Genomic DNA, 20446 nt, shown 5'->3' with positions numbered 1-20446 from the left:
GACAGCTAGTATGCAGGTTTAGCAGTTTACAAGGAAGGAAAAATTATTTTTGGCATTTATTGCTAAAGGAATAGAGTACAAAAATAGGGAAGTGCTTTTTTAACTGTACAAGGCATTGTTGGGACCGCACCTGAAGTACTGCGTACAGTTTTGCTCCGCTAAATTGAGGAAGGATGAAGTTGGACTGAAGGCGGTTCAGGGGATGTTCACTAGATTGATCCCAGAGGTGCGGGGCTTGTCATATGATGAGAGGTTGAGCAATCGCTAGAGTTCAGAAGCATGAGATGAGATGTAATTGAAGGTTATACAAGATACTAAAGGAGATAGACGAAGTAGATGTGGAGTGGATGTTGCTACTTCTGGGGTATTCTAGAACGTGAGGCCATAGTTTTGGGAAAAGGGGTGGTAGATTTAAATCAGAGATGAGAATGAATACATTTTCCAAAGGGTCGTGAGACTGTGGAATTCACGACCTCAGAGGGCAGTGGATGCAGGGACGCTGAATAAGTTTAAGGATGAGATGGACAGCTTTTTAATTTGAAATGGGTTGAATAGCTACGGGGAAAGGGCGGGAAATTGGAGTTCAGGCCGAAAGGAGTTGAGTACTGAGCGTAATTATTGTCGGGCCAGTCTCGAGGGGCTGAATTGCCTACTCCTGCTCTAACGTCTTGCGTTCTTATGTACTTATGGACAATTGCCCAGGTCTTGGGTCATGCGACCGCCATTCTTCGTAACGTCTTCAAATATGAAATTTATTACGCGGATGGGATTGACCTTTATTTCAGTTCTGAAAATGCCCGTGTCATTATTTGTTAACAGGGTTGACAAATGTGTTCATGGTTTGGCATTTATGCGATCATAGTCTCAGCAGGTCAACTAAATCCAGTATAAATGTGGGCTTCTCAAATGCAAATGAAATCTCCTTGATTACATTTGAAATTTTTGTGAACATTGCCAGGTGTCATCTGACTCTCTTAGTAGATCGCTGGCAAAACGAGGTGTGAAATTCCGCAACAAAACGCAACAAATACAACGTTATTGAAGCTGCTGGAGTTACATGCCAGACAGAAGGCCAACCTGTGATCAGGTGGAGTGGAGCAGCCACCTTACCATCCTTTGCTGAGCAGAAAATGTTGAGTTTAAAAAAATAATTCCAATAAGAATGAAGGGATTTCTTTGTTTTTAATATCCATTGTTGTCTTTCAATTCAGTGCCTTAGCAACCCAACAGCACGTAGGCATAAGGCTACCAACTTGTCGCTCTGGCAACCACCACGTTGAAGTTTTAAATCCTTATCACATCTCAGGAACTTACCCAGAAACTCGAATTGTTCCAAAGCCTCCAGCAATTATTTAAATCAAACTAAAGAAAATATTTGGTAATTTAGCAACAAATTAAGCACATACACATGCCAATAAATTACTAGTGTTAACACTGTTAAACAAATCCGCTAATTAATCGCTCCCATCTAAATCTTCACCAATGCAACAGTAACCCATATACTTTAAACAGTCAGCAGACAAAGTGCATTTGAACTTCCGAATTCAAAATGGGACTCCTTGCAATCTGGTTCGTTGGCAGACACAATCCTAGGCTTACAGGCTTGCTAGAAATTCATTACCTCTCCCTCTAAAGCGGAAACACATTTCGTTTGTGCAGGCCAAAAAAAAAAGCAACGTTAAGGTTCAGAAGAATACATCAAAACACAAGAGAAAATAACATTGTTGAATTCACTTTGTTCTCGAGAAGTAAATTTCGCTTGAAGATTTTCTAAACCTTCTGTTTTCTGGCTCCCTTTAGAATTGATTAAAATTCGATTGATGGATGGGAGTGATTCTTGCTCCGGCAGAGTGGAAGTGTATTACAACAACACCTGGGGATCAGTCTGTGATGATAGCTGGGACATGCTGGATGCACATGTTGCTTGTAAGGAACTGGGTTGCGGACCCGCCATATCAGCCCCTGGAAGTGCTCATTTTGGAGCTGCAACGAGTTCCTCCTGGTTGGATGATGTCAACTGCAATGGAACAGAGTCTGAGCTATTCGAGTGTCAGTCCAATTCTGTCGGAGAACACCACTGCAGCCCTGGCGAGGCAGCGTCTGTTATATGTTCAGGTAAAGACCTTGCCTTTCTTCATTTTCTAAGTTGTTTAATATAGTTGTCAGACCTAATTTCAAATTATACCATACAGTGAAGCACAACTGTGCAGAATTTGATAGTTTCAAAGCAGAACCCCACGAATTCCTGCTGAAACTAAGGCTGATGGTCTGGAGAGATAAGTCGGGGTAATGGGGCCGGTTTTAATACTCAAAAGGCAGTTGACACGGAATTGACCTGTCAAGTATCCTCATTTTAGCTGTAATGAATTTACAACTCGACGAATCCACGACACGCTGATGCATCATCTCGCAACCGTGACGCGGTTTGTGCATGAACATGATTTGTAACAGGATGAGAAGATATTTTTAGAAAAAAATAATTTCAAATATTGTGTTGGCCTCACGTTGTACGACTTATCCGCTAACGACTTTCCCGATATTCAGATGCATTGAGGCCAATTTTAATCGACTTTGGTACTGGGCGCACCAAAGGCGGCCGGTGAATTTAGCCCAGGCTAACAATATCGCACGAACCGTGTATTTAAACTCCGCGTTACACAGAACAACTGTTATAATGATGTAACCTCGGCAAGTAATATCCTCCTGCAGCAGAAAAATATCAATGAGGAAACCGAGTCATGCGAATTGTGAAATTTGACGATGCATTTTCAGATCTATATGGGATTGTCCGCTGTTATGGCACAGCAGTTGATAAAGGCTGTGTTATGTAAATCACAGAGGGAATGTCGAACTAATGTCATAACATAGGCCATAGGAAAATTAAGCTCACATAACGGGAGTTCCAGAATTCAAAGCCAGAAGAGAGAGGGTTTCCTATGTGTTGGGGCTCCGTCCAGATGTGTTTATGCCTGGTTAAAGGGAACAATAACACTTGGGATGAATGGCCCCGCTGCAAGATTGGCTTTTCTGTCAGTAAACCATTTGGCATGTTGTTGATCAGGGATTTCGATAATCAATCCGGTTTTGTGCGGTTAAGGCTACTTCCCCAGCCTCTTTTCTGCTCTCCGGCCCAGTTAACGTGAAAGCTCCAGTCTGCCCGCGTACACAAAATATATCAGACCAAAAAATCTATGGCCCGGGGTTTTCATCATGTGACCTTCCGTCTCCACAATGAATTAAAATGTTACATTTATCAAGCTTCTGGAATTGATTTTCATTTCAGCTCTGAAAATCCCTCTGTGATTACTAATTAACATGGGTGCAAACTATGTTCAGGGTCTGGCATTTATGAAGTCCTAGTCTGATCAGATCCACGGGATCCAGTATCAATGTGGGCTAATCGAAAGCAAATGCAATCTCCTGATTTCCTTCTGAAATTTGCATGAAATTTACATTCCCAGATGTGATCTGAGCCTCCTGGTAGATCCCTGGCCAACGATCTGTGAAATTCCAGAACAGAAATCTATAATTACATTGTCCACGAAACGGCTGGTGATACCTTGCAGGCAGAAGGCCAAGGTGTGATCAGGTGGTGTGGAACAGCCAACTTACTTCACTTTATTGAGCTGAAAATGTTGACTTTGGAAAAAAATTGCAAAAAGAATGAGGTGTTTCTTTTTTTTCAATATCGAATATTGACTTTCATTTTAGCGCCTTTGACACCCAACAGTACGTAGATACAAGGGTGCCCGCTATGGTCCTGTTAAACAACATGTTGAATTTAAACTTCTGATCACATCTCAGGAATTTACGAAGAATACTGCATTGTTGCACATGTTCACCTGCTTAGTAAAGGAATCGAAAAGTCTGCATATTTTGTGTTGAGGTCCTCCTGCGACCCTTCCCACTACAGACATTGACCTTGATCTTCATTTTCGGATCAGCAGAAAGGCCATTCAGATGATAATCGATACCCTACACTGCAATGCTATTGTGCAGGCGCAAAAACCAAATTTAAAATGCGGAAGGAAACATGAATACACAGGAGACAATAATATTGTTGACTTCACTTTGATTCTGCTCAAGTGAATTTAGCTTTAAGATGTTGATAACCTTCTGTTTCCTTCCTTCCATTAGATTCCATTAACATTCGATTGATGGATGGGATTGGCTCCTGTTCCGGCAGAGTGGAAGTGTATTACAACAACGCCTGGGGATCAGTCTGTGATGATAGTTGGGACATGCTTGATGCGCAAGTTGCTTGTCAAGAGTTGGGTTGCGGACCCACCAAATCAGCCCCCAGAAATGCTTATTTTGGGACTGCAACGAGTTCCTTCTTGTTGGATGAAGTCAACTGCAACGGAACTGAGTCTGAGCTATTACAGTGCCAGTCCAATTCTATCGGAGAACACAACTGCAGCCCTAACGAGGCAGCGTCCGTTATATGTTCAGGTACACATCTTGCCTTTCATTATTTTCCAAGTAGTTTAATAAAGTTGTCTAACCTAATTTGTAATTACACCTTAAAGTGAAGCACCGTCGTGCACCATGTGATTTTTTCAAAGCACAATGGCATGTACTCTTGCTGAAACTGAACTTCGTGGACCAGAGAGAAACTTTGGGGAAATTGGGCCGTTTCTAATATTCAGCAGAGTGTGGCCATGTAATAGATCTTTCGACTCTCCTTATTTGCTGCAATGACTCTATAACTCTCTGAACCCAAGACATTGTGATGCATTATTTAGCAACCGTGACCGTGTTAGACAGCATAGAATTCCAGATTCTGCATGGTCAAGATTTGTAGCAGTATGAGTTGACATTTTTTGGAGGAAACAAGTTACAAATATTTTGTTGACCTCACGTTATACGACTTACCCGCTAACGAGGTAACTGATATTCAGATGCACTGAGCCCCATTAGAGAAGACTATCGTAAAACACGGCCGATCAATTAAGGCCAGACTAAAAATATCGCCCGGACGGCGTATCTAACCCGCAAATTGCACAGAGCTACTGTTATAATGAAGTAACCTGGGCAAGTGACATCCTCCCAAAGCAGAAACTTAGGAATGAGGAGCACGGGTGACGAGAAGGCAGGAGTTGGGAAATTTGACGGCGTATTTTTAGCCGCACGTGGGATGGTCCGCTGTTGCGACACAGCAGTTGATAAAGGCTGAGTTATTTAGAACACAAAAGGAAACTTAAACAATTGTCATAGCCTATGTTTTTAATTGGTATATATGAGATGCAGCTCTGAATTCAGGAATAAGGCCACCAATCCGGAGAACGAATTGATAAAAAGCTAAACTAAACATTTCCCAAATTATCAACAAATTAAAAACAGACACATGTATACAAATTACTATCTGAATGACTTTTGAACGAAACCGCAAATTTATCACTCCCAGATAAGTCTTCTCCAAGAATTTAAGCAGATACCTGACAAAGCACGTTTGAACATACGAATTGAAATCGAGGCTCCTTGCAATTTGTTACCTGTGCAGACACAGTCCTAGTTTTACAGGATGGTGAGATTTTAACTGCTTATTCCTCACACACACAAAACCATTTTGGTTTACACATAGCTTTCCATTTTAAAGTATATTTTCCCTTCTTTTACTGGTTTGATATAAATTTACCGCTCCCAACAATAATCCTGTCATTCCATCAACCTGATTTGTAACTTCAACACATTGATTTTTATCTCCTAACTATGTGCAAGATATTCCCAATTCTTTTAATGCAAATGTGACAGTAACATTTCCCTTCTTTCCTTACGTACATTTAATTAACATCTCAAACTATTGTACATGAATGAAGCCAAATGAGCTGGATTTAATCCAAATAAACCACACATGGACGAACACATAGACAGAGACACTACATCCAGCCCAATTTAAATATTATTTCCATTAACATGATAAAGATTAATATCTCTTCATGACACATGCCTGGAGGCTGTTGAGATATTCGTTAACGTTTGATTTCATGGATTGTTTTACTTGGAGCAGGTCCACCGCCGGATGCCAAGTACGCCAGATGTTAGGGAAAATCCCCATCGAGCTGAGCAAACAATGAGGCTCTCGTCTCTTAACGTTTCCAAGCTGTATTGGAATGTTTGACAGGATTGGAATCAACATGTTAGCCCCCATCAGTAATGTGCCATCCCTGTTGCTCGGGTCCTGGATTGCGCATTGAAGCCACATCTTCCAAATCAGAGACATGGAGGCGAATCAATCCACGACCCGAGCTGCTCAGTGTGTATTTCAATACAACGTAAAGTTAAATTATTTCATTCACTCCTCAATCCTTTAGATGAGATCCCAATGCGATTGAGCAATGGGTCAAACTCCTGTTCTGGAAGAGTGAAGATACATTATAATGAGATTTGGGGAGCAGTCTGTGATGGTGACTGGGACATACTTGATGCAAAATTTGCAAGTGAAGAATTGGTCTGTGGGGCGGTCAAATCAGCCCCTCATGGTGCCCATTTTGGTGAAGCTCCTGGTTCCTTTTGCCTGGATAATGTTAAATGCAAAGGCAATGAATCGAACTTAGTGCTTTGTCTAGCCGACGGGTTGGGAGATCACAACTGCAGCCCTGGTGAGGCAGCGTCTGTTATATGTGCAGACAAAAAAACGATTTGTTTTAATTATTGTCGGACAAAAAATAAGCACAGATTTGAAAAACCATAAACTCATGGCTACTTCCAAGAATCGACCACAGGCAACTGAGAAAGAAGTTAGAGATCGTTTTATTCATGCAAATGCAGGGAGAGTCTTCCTGAGACTAGCTAAAATAAAACTCTACCGATTAAAGGAGAATCGTCTTTTTAGACAGAACTAATCAGCTCAATATTGCATTTTTTAGATTCTAAACTCATCATTACACAGTCACGTGAGAATCACGTGTCTCCAGCCCGTGGGACTGTTTGTCTTCAGCCTTAGCTGTTTATCCTCATTACCCCGCTGGCTCTCCAAACCGCTTAATCCCGTATGACCCACCAAAGCCTATCTGGATAGTTCTGCTGAACTGTGGTTTCAATTAAAACATACCATTCCGTGCTAAAACATCGCAGTCATAAAGATTTTTAGAATGATGTATCCTTAGCTACTTGCCTGTGCTGACTGGTTATCATGCTCCGGCTTCGAAATTCTACTTACCGATCATAACATTGTAGCTGAAACCCGCTATAGACCGGTACAGCCTTGGATCAGATCTTGCGGGGGCTGTATTCACCCAGTGAAAATCGGGTATAGGGAACGAGATTTGCAGCATGAAGGACATTGGAAAATTATCATCAGATGTAGGGAGTTCCAGACATCAAAGTCAGAAGGCACAGGGTTTCCTTCCTAATGGGGCTCCATGACCGTGAGTTCATGCTTGATTATCAGATTCAGAAACCCTGGAACCGATAGATGCGGCTGCAGAATTGGCTTTCCTGTGATTTAAATACTTGGCAGGTGTTGATCAGTGATTTGTGGAATCGCGCCAGCATTGCGCAGCTGAGACTGCTTCCCTAGCCTGGTTGCTGCTCTCCTGCCCAGTTGATGTTTAAGACCATGTCTGAATATGAAGACAAAGCATATAGGACTGAAATGACCAATGGCCCGAGGGAGTTGGGCCATGTGGCCTTCCTTTGCCACAATTAATTCAAATGTGGCATTTATCAAGCGCATGGAATTGACTGTGATTTCAGCTCTGATAATTCATCTGTCATTAGTTGTTAACAGGGGTGGCAACTATTTTGAGGGTCAGGTATTTATGTAGCCGCAGTCTCAGCTGATCCACGTAACCATGTATCAATGTAGGCTCGTCAGAAGCAAATTAAATAGCCTGAACTACTTTTGAAATTCGCCTGCAATGTCCCAGGTGTGATGTGAGTCTGTTAGTAGTTCTCTGGGCTTTAGGAGGTGTGAAATTCCAGGTAATACATGTGCAATTACAATGTATTTAAAACTACTGGATCCACCTGACAGACAGGAGACCAAGCTGGGACATGGTGGTGTGGAGCAGCCACCTTACGTCCCTTTGTAGAGCAGAAAATGTGGCATTTAAAAAATAATTGCCAAAAGATTGAATTATTTACATTTTAAAAGTATCCAGTGGTGAGATTCAATTCAATACCCTTGGAAACAAATAGTGCGTGTTCACAAGCGCGGCAACTTGTGGCTCTGTCAACCAACACATTTGAGTTATTCAATTCGTTTCACATCTCAGAAACTTCACCGGAGCTTCGAATTTTTCGAACTGTCCTCTCGTTAGGTGAAGGAGTCGATGTTTCTGCATACTGTGGCCTATAGTCTTTCTCAAAACCTCCCATTCTCAGACTATGAATTTGATCCTCATAATAGGCGCAGCGGCGGATTCATTTACATGAAAATCGATTCCCTGCACTGCAATGTTTTGTTGCAGAACAAAAGAAACAAGTTAATTATCCAAAATAGTACATGGAAACAGCCGAGACAATAATATTGTTGACTTCACTTTGTTTCTGGTCAAGCAAATTTCGCTTGAAGAGTTTCTGAGCCTTTTCTTTTATTCCTCCCTTTAGAATTAATTAAAATTCGATTAATGGATGGGATCGATTCTTGCTCCGGCAGAGTGGAAGTTTATTACAACAACAACTGGAGATCAGTCTGTGATGATAGTTGGGACATGTTTGATGCACAAGTTGCTTGTAAGGAACTAGGTTGCGGACCCGCCATATCAGCCCCTGGAAATGCACATTTTGGAGCTGCCACGAGTTCCTTCTGGTTGGATAAAGTCAACTGCAATGGAACAGAGTTTAAATTATTGCAGTGCGAATCCAATTCTATCGGAGTACATAACTGCAACCCTCGCGAGGCAGCGTCGGTTATATGTTCAGGTAATGATGTTGTCTGTTGTTTTAGTAGCGGTTTAAAAAACGTATCAGTCCTAATTTGAATTAATGCATGACAGTGAAGCTTAATTGTACACCATTAGGTAGATTCAAAGCAGAATCGCATCAACTCCTGCTGAAACTATTCTTGGTGGCCTAGAAAGATAAATCTGGGGAATGGGACTGCTTTTATTACTCAACAGAGAGTCGATACGCAATCGATCTTGCGAATATGCTTCTCATTAGCTGTAATGACTCTATTACTATATGCACCCATGACTCTATAATGCATCGTCTTGCACTCTTGATCGGGATATTCAGCACAAACCTCCAGATAATGAACGGGCATGAATTGAAAGAGAAGGAAAATTCATATTTAGGGGAAAATAAATCTCCAATATCATGTTGTACGATTTACTCAATAGCGACATATCCGATATTCAGATGCACTGAGGGCCATCGGAAATGAATATTGCACAGGGAGCGCTAACCACGGCCGATGAATTCAGGCCTGAATTAAATTTCGCCAGAACGGAACATCTACGTTTCACGATGCACAATAAGCTCTTAAAATGATGTAACCGGGCCAAGTGATAGCCTCATGTAGCAGAAACGTAGCAATGAGGAAAATGAGTCATACGAAGTCAGCAGGTGCGAAATTTCACCGCGAATTTTCAGACGTATGTGGCATTGCCCGCTGTTATGACACAGCAGGTTGCTAAAGGCTGAGTTATTTAAGTCACAGACGGAAAGTTGAACAACTGTCATTCGCTACTTATTCAATTGGTATGTTTGAGATGCAGCTCAGAATTCAGGAATAAGGCCACCAAGCCTCCGGGGATCATTTAAGTCAAACTAAAATAAGGATTTCCTAATTTAATAACAAAATTAACACATACACATGTCTACAAATTACTAGTATAATTGCTGTTAAATAATTCCGCAAATTAATCACTCCCAGGTAAACTTTCACCAAGGCAAAAGTAGCCCATAAACTTTGTGCAGACACCAGGAAAAGCACATTTGAGCTTAAGAGTTTAAAATGAGGTCCCTATCAATTTGGTTCTGTTGCAGACACAGACCTATGTTTACAGGCTGCTAAGATGTTAAAAGCCTCTGCTTTACACACACAAGGTCCATTCGTTATATATCTGCATTAACCATTCAATCATTTTTTTTCATTGTATTACTAGTGTGCTTTAATTTTACTCCTCCTAACAATAATCAATTAATTCCACCATTTATTTTCGGAATATAAACACATTGCTTTGCGTCTCCTAGCTAGGTGCACGATTTTTAACTTTACCCTTCATTGCGAACAGAACAAAGAAGAAAGAGAAGAAAGAACATTACAGCACAGGAACAGGCCCTTCGGCCCTCCAAGCCTTCGCCGATCATATTGCCAGTCAACTAAAACATTTTGCACTTCCGGAGTCCGAATCCCTCTATTCCCATCTTATTCATGTGTTTGTCAAGCTGTCTCTTAAACATCACTATCGTACCTGCTTCCACCACCTCCTCTGGCAGCGAATTCCAGATACTCACTACCCTCTGCGTAAAAGACTTGCCCCGCACATCTCCTTTATAGTTTTCTCCTCTCACCTTAAATCTATGCCCCCTAGTAATTGACTTTTCCACCCTGGGAAAAAAATTCTGACTATCTGTTCTGTCAATGCCACTCATATTTTGTAAACATCTATCAAGTCGCCCCTCAATCTCCGTAGCTCCATTGAGAACAATCAGAGTTTCTCCAACCTGTCATCCTAACTAATAACCTCCAGACCAGGCAGCATCCAGGTAAACCTCATCTACACCCTCTCCAACGCCTCCATATCATTGTGGTAATCTTTACATTCTACATTTACACGTAACTAATTAACAACTGAAACAATTATACATAAGAGCACCCAGGATAGCTGGCTTTAATCCTATTAAGTCACACACACAACTCATGCAAACACACACCCACAAACACACACACACAACTCACACAAATATACAGGCACAAACCCTACTTGAATCCTAATTTGAAAATTATTTCCAATAACATTATAGAGATTAATGCCTCCTCATGACAAACGCCTGGATGTGGATGAGGCTAACGAAACATTCGTTCACATTTGATTCCTTGGCTTGTTTTACTTGGGGCAGGTCCGCCGCCTGAAGCCAGATATACGAACGGCTGAACCCACTCTCCATCAAACTGAGTAACCGGTGAGGATCTCGTCTCTTAACGCTTGCAGCAGCCGTATTGCAATGTGTGACAGGAGTAGAATCAACATGCTAGACCCCGTTAGAAATGTCCCATCCCTTTTCCTCTGCTTGTGGGTTGCGTCTCGAAGCCGCATCTACCTTCTCAGAGGAACGGAGAGGACTCATTCAGCCAACTGGCCTGTTCAACCTATGATTTCAACACAATGTTAAGTTAATTTATTTCTTTCAGCCCTCACTCCATGAGACGACATCCCAGGGCGATTGATAAATGGAACAGACTTTTCTTCTGGAAGAGTGGAGCTTCATTATAATGACACTTGGGGAGCAGTCCGTGCTGATGACTGGGGCACATTTGATGCAAAGGTTGTATTTGAGGAAGTGAGCTGGGAAGCGGTCAAAACAGCCCCTCGTGGTGCCCATTTCAGTGCCACTCCTGGTTCATTTTGGCTGGATGATGTTAAGTGCAAAGGCTATGAATCGAGCCTACAGCAATGTCAAGTCAAGGCCTTGGGAGAACACAACTGCCGCCCTGGCGATGCAGCGGCTGTCATATGTTCAGGAAAATTTTGATTTGTTCCAATTATTTTCTGACATTAAATAAGCACTGATTTGAAATATCATATTGTCGTGGTATCTTCCAACAATCGAGCACAGGAGACTTAGGTAGAGGTTAACGACGGCTTTATTCAAGCAAATACAGGCAAAGCCTGCCTAAGACGAGCTAACATAAAACTCTTTGGGTCACAGGAGAACCATCTTTTTATACACAACTAGTCAGTTCAGCAGTGCATTATTCATATTCTAATCTCATTGCTACACAGCCACATGATAAGCAGATGTCTTCAGTCCCTAGCAATTCTTGTCTTTACCCTTATCTGTTTATCCTCATTTCCCCCCTCGGTCTCAAAACCAGCTAAAATCTTATGAAACGCCAAGGTCCATCTGGATAGTTCTGCTGAATTTTGGTTTCAATAAAAACATAGAAATCTGTGCTAAAAACTTGCAGTCATAAAGATTTTCAGAATGATGTACGCTTAGTTACTTGCCTGTGCTGAATTGTTATCGTGCTCCGGCTTCGAAATTGTACTTACCAATCATAACTTTATAGTTCAAACTCTCATTACATCCGTATAGCCTTGGATCAGATCTTCAGGATGCCTCTATTCACACAGTGAAAATCTGGTAGAGGGAAATAGTTTTGCAGCGTGAAATTTATCGGAAAATTAATATCAGATTTCGGGATTTGCAGGGTTCAAAGTCAGAAGGCGGTAGGTTTCCATCCTATTGGGGCTCCATCAAGGTGAGTTCATGCCTGGCTATATGGTACAGACACCCTGGAAACGAACGATGCCGCCACACAGTTGGCTTTTCTCTGATTAGAACTCTTGCCATGTGTTGATACAGGATTTGTGGAATCACGCCAGCTTTTGGAAGCAGAGAATGATTCCCCAGCCTTGTTGCTGCTCTCCTGCCCAGTTGATGTTGAAGGTTCAGTCTGACTGTGAAAACAAAGCTGAGGAGACTAAAATGACCATTGGCCCGAGGGCTTGGATCATGTGACATTGCCTCGCCACAATGACTTTAAATGTGGCATTTATGACGAGTTTGGAGTTGATTTAGGTTTAAGCTCTGAACGTTCCTCTGTTATTTTTTATTAACAGGTGTGGCAATTATTCTGAGGGTCAGGTATTTATGAAGCCATAGTCTCAGCAGGTCCTCTTAACCAGTTATGAATGATGGCTCATCAAAAGAAAATTAAATCTCCTTAACTCCTTTTAAAATTTGCCTGAAATGTCCCAGGTCTGATGTAAGTCTCTTAGTTGTTCTCTGGTCATAACGGGGTGTAAAATTCCAGAACAGAATTCTACAGTCATATGTCCTTAAAACTGCTGGAGTTGCATTCCAGACAGAAGGCCAACCTGTGATCATGTGGTATGGAGCCTTACCTTCCTTTGTTGAGCAGAAATTATTCTGTTTAAAAGCCATTTGACAAAAGAATGAAGTTTATTCATTTTAATAATACCCATTGTTGAGTTTCAGTTCAACGCCTTTGGAACCGAACAGTGCGTAGGCACAAGCGTTCCCAGTTGTGGTTATGTCAACCAACACGTTGAGTTCTTCCATTCCTATCACATCTCAGGAAATTGAACCGGAACCTCGATTTTTTTTTCGAAATGTCCTCCCGTTCGCTAAAGGAATAGATGTTTGTGCATATTCTGCGAAATAGCCTTCCTGCAATAATTGCCATCACAGGCTATGACTTTGATCCTCATTATAGGTACAGCAGAGGACTCATTTAGATGTACATGGATTCCCTACAGTGCAATGGTTTGGTGCAGTCCATAAATAACATCTTTAAGATTCAGAAAAATACAGGAAAACACAGGAGAAAATAATATTTTTGCTTTAACTTTGTTTCTGGTGATGTAAATTTGGTTTGAAGAGTTTCTCAACCCTCTGTTTTCTTCCTACCTTTAGAAATGCTTAATATTCGATTGATGGATGGGATCGGTTCCTGTTCGGGCAGAGTGGAAGTGTATTACAACAACACCTGGGGATCAGTCTGTGATGATAGTTGGGACATGCTTGATGCACAAGTTGCTTGTAAGGAACTGGGGTGCGGACCCGCGAAATCAATCCCGGGAAATGCTCATTTTGGAGATGCAACAAGTTCCTTCTGGTTGGATGATGTCAACTGCAATGGACTAGAGTCTAAATTATCCCAGTGCCAATCCAATTTTATCGGAGAGCATAACTGCAGCCCTGGCGACGCAGCGTCAGTTGTGTGTTCAGGTGAAGATTTTGCCTTTATTTTTAGTAGCGGTTTAAAAAACGTACCAGAACAGATTTGAATTAACGCATTAAAGATAAGCACAATTGTGCACCATTAACTAGTGTCAAAGCGGAATCGCGTGAACGCATGCTGAAACTAAACTTGGTGGTCCTGGGAGATAAATCGGGGAAATGGGATCGGTTTTAACACTAACCGCAGACTCGACACGGGATCGATCTGCCGAAAAAACTTCTTATGAGCTGTACTGACTCTATAACTCCATGAATCTATGACTTTGCGATGCCGCATCTTGCACTCGTGATCGGGTTAGTCAGCACAAACCTCCAGAAAATGCATGGACATGAATTGAATACAAATAAAAATGCACATTAAGGGGGAACTGATTCGCCAATATTATGTTGTCCTCACGTTATACGACTTCCCCGATAACGATTTACCCAATATTTAGATGCACTGAGGCCCATCGAAACTGAATATCGTACTGGGCGCGCTAACACCGGCAGATTAATGCACGCCTGATTTCCATTTCGCTCGAATGGAACATCTAACTTTCACATTGCATAGAGCAACTGGTATCAAGGAGTAACCTCCGAAAGTGATATCCTCGTGATGCAGCAACTTAGCAATGAGGAAAACGAGGCTTGTGAAGGCAGGATCTGGGACATTTCACCCCGCATTTTCAGCTGCATGTGGATTGCCCGCTGTTATGACACAGCAGTTGGTAATTGTTGTGTTGTTTAAAACACAGAATGAATTTTGAAAAACTATCATAACCTATGTTTTAAATTGGTAAGTTTGTGATGCAGCTCTGAATTCAGGAATAAGACCACCAAGCCTGCAGAGATTATTTAGATCAAACCAAATTTTACATTTCGTAATTTAACAACAAATTAAACATGTGTTCATGTCTACAATTATGAGTATAATCACTGTTAAACAAATCCGCTAATTAATCACTCCCAGGCAAATCTTTACAAAAGCAACAGTAACCCAACCCATAGATCTTAAATAGACAGCAGGCAAAGCACGTTTGAACTTCCGAATTCAAAATGAGACTCCTTGCAATTTGGTACCTTCGCAGAAACAGTCCTAGGCTTACAGGCTGGGTAGAAATTAATTGATTCTCCCTCTCACGCTGAAACTCATTTCGGTTTGTGCAGGCCAAAAAATAAACTTTATCATTGAGAAGAATACATGAAAACACAGGAAAAAATAATATTTTTGTGTCACTTTGTTTCTGGTGAAGTAGCTATCGCAAGAAGATTTTCAAAACCTTCTGTTTTGTTGCTCACTTTAGAATTGATTAAAATTCGATTGATAGATGGGATTGATTCTTGCTCCGGCAGAGTGGAAGTGTATTATAACAACACCTGGGGATCAGTCTGTGATGATAGATGGGACATGCTTGATGCACAAGTTGTTTGTAAGGAAGTGGGTTGCGGACTCGCCAAATCTGCCCCTGGAAATGTTCATTTTGGAGCTGCAACGAGTCCATTCTGGTTGGATGATGTCAAATGCAATGGAACAGAGTCTAATATATTCCACTGTCAATCCAAGTCTCTCGGAGAACATAACTGCAGCCCTGGAGAGGCAGCATCCGTTATATGTTCAGGTAAAGATCATGCATTTCTTTATTTTGTTAGAAGTGTAACAAAGATGTCAGTCCTAATTTGAAATAACACATGTGAGTGAAGCACAATTGTGCACCATTAGCTCGCCTCAATGCTGAATAGCATGAGCTCCTGCTGAAAGTAAAGTTGCTCGTCTCGAGCAAAATGGGACGGGTCCTAATGCTCAACAGAGAGTCGACACGGCACTGATCCGTGCAATGCCCTTCTTATTAGCTGTCATGAATCTATAACTCTATGAATCCTTGTCGCTGCTATGCATCATCCAGCACTCGTGATCCTGTTAGTTGGCGCAAAACCCCCGCTAAAGGGGATATGCCTTGAAACAGAACGAAACGTCACTTTAGGAGTAATTAAATAGCCAATATTGCGTTGACCTCAGATTATACGACTTACTGCGTACTACTTAATCGACATTCAGATGCACAAATGCCCTTTGCAACTGTGTATCGTCCTGGGGGCGGGAAAAACGGCTGCCGCATTTAGGCAAGGCTCAAAATATCGCCCGAAGGGAGGGTCTTAGCACCCCGTTGCACAGAGCTACTGTTATAATGATGTAACATCAGCTAGTCATGTCCTCTTGTAGCTGAAACGTAGCAAAGATAAAAATGAGTTATGTTAAAGCAGGTGGTGGTAGATTTGACCCCGCAGTTTCAGCCAAATGTGGGATTCTCCACTGTTATTACAGAGCAGTTGGTAAAGGCTGAGTTACTTATATCACGGAGCGGAACTTGAAGAACTGTCATAGCCAATATTTTCAATTGACCTGATTGAGGAGCAGCTCTGAATACAGGAACAGGGAGATCAAGTCTCGAGAGTGAATTGATTTAAAACTAATTTTAACATCTCCTATTTTAACAATCAAGCAAACACATACACAAGTCTACCAAATACTACACTAATAGCTTTTCAACAAATCCGCAAATTGATCACATCCAGGTAAATATTCACCAAGCTGTTAGACATTAACCAGGCAAAGCACATTTGACCTTACGAATTGAACATGATTTGGTTCCTTTGTAGACACAGTCCTGGGCTTACAGGCTGCTGAGACCTTAACTGCTTCTCCCTCACACACACAAACTCATTTGGGTTTACAATTCGCATTCCCTTTGAATCTAACTGTTCCATTGATTTTGTTGTTGGTTTTAAATGTTACCACCCCTAACAATAATCATTTCATTCCATCAATTTCGTTAGTAATATAATCACGTTGCTGTTTCTCTCCTAGCTAGGTGTAACATTTTCCCCATTATTTTCAATGCAGATGCGAAGGTAATATTTACTTTCTATCCTTAAGTATATTTAATTAACATATCAAACGACTATACATCAAAGAAGGCAGACTAGCTGGCTTCAAACTCATTAAGCCACACACAAAGACACATAGGCGCGGACAGTACTTCAAGTTCAATTTTTAAAAATTCCCAAAATCATTATAAATATTAATCTCTCTTCGTGACACACGCCTGGAGCGGCAAAGCCTGGTGAAATAATCGTTTCCATCTGACGACAAGGCTTGTTTTACTTGTAGCAGGTCAACCGCCGGAAGCCAGATACGCTAGAGGATAGACCCACTCCCCATTGGCCAGAGCTATTATTGAGGCTCTCGTCTCTTAACGCTTACAGAAGCCGTTTTGCTTTGTTTGACATGATTAGAATGAATATGCTAGACCCAGTTAGGAATGTAATATCGCTTTTCCTCTGGTCCTGGATTTCAATTGTAAGCCGGACATTTCTTCTCAGCTACACCGACGCGACTGACTGCGCCACCCGTCCTGCTGAGCTTATGAGTATTTCAATAGATTGTTAAGTCATCTTCTTCCTTTCAGCCTTCCCTCCTGTAGATGAGATCCCAGTGTGGTTGATCAATGGGCCAAACTTCTGTTCTGGAAGATTGGAGATATATTATAATTAGACTTGGGGAGCAGAAAGTGATGATGACTGGGATGTGCTTGATGCAAAGGTTGTATATCAGGAATTGGGCTGTGAAGCGGTCAAATCAGTCCCTGGCGGTGCACTTTTTGGTGCAACTCCTGGTCCCTTTTGGCTGGACAATGTTAACTGCAAAAGTAATGAGTCGAGCCAACCGCAATGTCAAGCCAAGACCTTGAGAGAACACAACTGCAGCCCTGGCGAGACAGCGTCTATCATATGTTCAGATCAAAATTCATTTGTTTCCACAGTTTTAGGAAAACATAAATTCCGATTTGAAATATCATGTTGTTTTGGTGCCTTCTAAGAATCGACCACAGGAGAGACAGACAGGGGTTAACGACCCATTTGTTCAAGCGAACACAGGTAGTGTCTGCTCTAGACTAGCTAAAAAAGAAATCCACAGAATACACCAAAACTTTCCTTCCTATAAACAAATCATCACTGCCAAACATTTGATCAAATTCTGCTCTTGTCACTACATAGCCACATGATAAGCAAATGTCTCCAGTCCCTGGCACTGATTGGCTTTAATCTTCTTTGTTCATCCTCACTGCCCTTCACTCTCCAATCCAGTTGATCGCTAAACACCCTCAAGGTCTTCCTGGAGAGTTCTGCTGACATTTGCTTTCAAATAAGAAAAATGATATAAATCCATGATTAACACTTACAATGTTAAACATATTCAGAATCATGTCTCCTTAGTTACTGGACTTTGCAGACTAGACCAAGTGTTCGGGCCTCAACATTCTATTTTCCGAAGGCTTCATTGTAGCTGAAACTCTCATTACATCGGTACAGGCTTGGAACTGCCCTTGACCGTGACTCTATTCACGTAGTAAAAATCCAGTATTTTGCAGCCTGAAGGCCATAGGAAAATTATAACATTTTGGGAGGTCCAGATTTCAAAGTCAGAAGAGAGAGGGTTTCCCTTGTGTTGGGGCTCCACCCAGATGACTTACTGCCTGGTTCTTGATATAAAAAACCCACGAAACGACTGGAGCTGGTGGACGTTTGGCTTTTCTGTCATTAATCCATTTGTCAGGTGTTCATGAAAGAATTTTACGATCAAGCCCGTTTTGCGGTGTTGAGGCTGGTTCCTCAGACTCTTTTCTGCTCCCCTGCCCAGTGGATGTCAATTCTACAATGCCTCTGTGAAGACAAAATTTGGAAGACCACATTGACCAATTGTCCAGGGCTTGGGTCATGTGACCGTGCTTCTCCACAATGACTTCAATTGTGACATTTATCAAGCGCATTGAATTTACCTTGATTTCAGCTCTGATAATCCCTCAGTGATTAGATTTTAACTTGGCTGCCAACCATTTTGAACGTCTGGTATTCAAGAAGCGATATCTCCACAGACCCACTGACTCTGGTATCAATGTGGGCCCATCAAAAGCAAATGCAATCTCCTGATTGCCTTCTGAAATTTGCCTGAACTGTTCCAGATGAGATGTGAGCCTCCTGGTAGATCTCTGGTACAACGGGGTGTGAAATTCGAGAACAGAAATCTATATTTACAAAGTATTTGAAACTGCTCGAGTAACCATCCGGACAGAAGGCCAACCTGTGAGCAGGTTGTGTGGAGCAGCCACCTTACTTCCCTTTGTTCAGCAGAAAATTTTGACTTTGGAAAACTATTGGAACAAGAATGTGGTGTCTAAAAAATATCCAGTATTGAATTACATTTGAGCGCCGTAGAGACCCAACAATGCATAGACACATGGCGGCCCACGTGTGGCTCTGTCAATCAACACGTAGCGCTTCTAAATTCCGATCACATTCAGGAAGTAAGGAAGAACGCCGAAGTATTGCAAATGTCCACCTGTTCGGCAATGGAATCGATATTTTGGGCTGATGTCTTCCTGCGATCCATCCCACCACAGACAATGACCTTGACCTTCATTTTAGGTTCAGCTGAATGGTCATTGAGATGACTTTAGATTCCAAACATGGCAATGTTTTTGTGCAGGTCAAAGAAATTACAAACTTAGGATTCAGAAGGAAACACGGAAACACAGGAGACATTGATATATTGACTTCACTTTGAATCTGGTGAAATGAATTTCGCTTGAATATTACCTTTAACTACTGTTTTCCTTCCATAGATTCGATTAAAATTCGTTTGATGGATGGGATTGGCTCCTGTTCCGGTAGAGTGGAAGTGTATTACAACAACACCTGGGGATCAGTCTGCGATGATAGTTGGGACATGTTTGATGCACAAGTTGCTTGTATGGAACTGGGTTGTGGAACACCCAAATCAGCCCCTGGAAATGCTCATTTTGGAGCTGCAACGAGTTTCTTCTGGTTGGATGAAGTCAACTGCAATGGAACAGAGTCTAAATTATCCCAGTGCCAATCCAATTCTATCGGAGAACATAACTGTAGCCCTGGCGAGGCAGCGTCCGTTATATGTTCAGGTAAAGATGTTGCACTTTTTTAATAGAGGGTTAAGAAATCGTATCAGTCCTCATTTGAAATGACACATTAAAGTGAAGTGCAATTGTGCACTATTTGCTAGTTTCAAAGCAGGATCGTGTGGCTGCTGCTGAAACGAAAGTTGTTGGTCAAGAGAGATAGGTCGGGGAAATTGAACCGGGTTCAAATACTCATCAGAGAGACGACAAGTATTCGCCTGTTGAATGTTTCCCTGATTAGCTGCAATATCTATAAAATTCTAGGAATTCATGACTCTGTGATCCATCATCCAGCACTCCTCATCCGGTTAGCCAGCATCAAGCTCCAGATAATGCTTGGGCATGATATGAAAACAATGATGAGTAGTTTTTGGTTAGGTTTTAGGCCAATATTATGTTGGCTTCACGTTGTACGACATTCCCGATATTCAGATGCACTGAGTCCCATTGCAACTGACAGTCGCATTGGGCGCGCTAATCATGGTAGTTGTTTTCACCCCTGATTTCCATTTTGCCCGAACGGAATATCAAAGTTTCACTTTTCACAACGTGACTGTTATAATGATGTAACTTCGACTAGTGATGTCCTC

General features: G+C 41.7%; 1 protein-coding gene across 1 annotated transcript in view; it reads left to right on the top strand.

Annotated features, from left to right (window-relative positions):
• Positions 1 to 20446, top strand: part of LOC144672797 (scavenger receptor cysteine-rich domain-containing protein DMBT1-like) — a 36560-nt gene that overhangs the window by 13751 nt on the left and 2363 nt on the right. Inside the window, exons 6-12 of the mRNA XM_078534783.1 lie at positions 1801 to 2115; positions 4138 to 4452; positions 8554 to 8868; positions 12481 to 12564; positions 13555 to 13869; positions 15168 to 15482; positions 19545 to 19859. Of these exons, the coding sequence (XP_078390909.1) occupies positions 1801 to 2115; positions 4138 to 4452; positions 8554 to 8868; positions 12481 to 12564; positions 13555 to 13869; positions 15168 to 15482; positions 19545 to 19859 (1974 nt within the window). The remainder of the gene's footprint in view (positions 1 to 1800; positions 2116 to 4137; positions 4453 to 8553; positions 8869 to 12480; positions 12565 to 13554; positions 13870 to 15167; positions 15483 to 19544; positions 19860 to 20446) is intronic.

The sequence above is a fragment of the Cetorhinus maximus genome, unplaced genomic scaffold (assembly GCF_964194155.1).
Source record: "Cetorhinus maximus unplaced genomic scaffold, sCetMax3.hap1.1 HAP1_SCAFFOLD_44, whole genome shotgun sequence".
NCBI classification, from domain to species: domain Eukaryota; kingdom Metazoa; phylum Chordata; class Chondrichthyes; order Lamniformes; family Cetorhinidae; genus Cetorhinus; species Cetorhinus maximus.
This window is presented reverse-complemented; position numbering and strand designations above follow the sequence as displayed.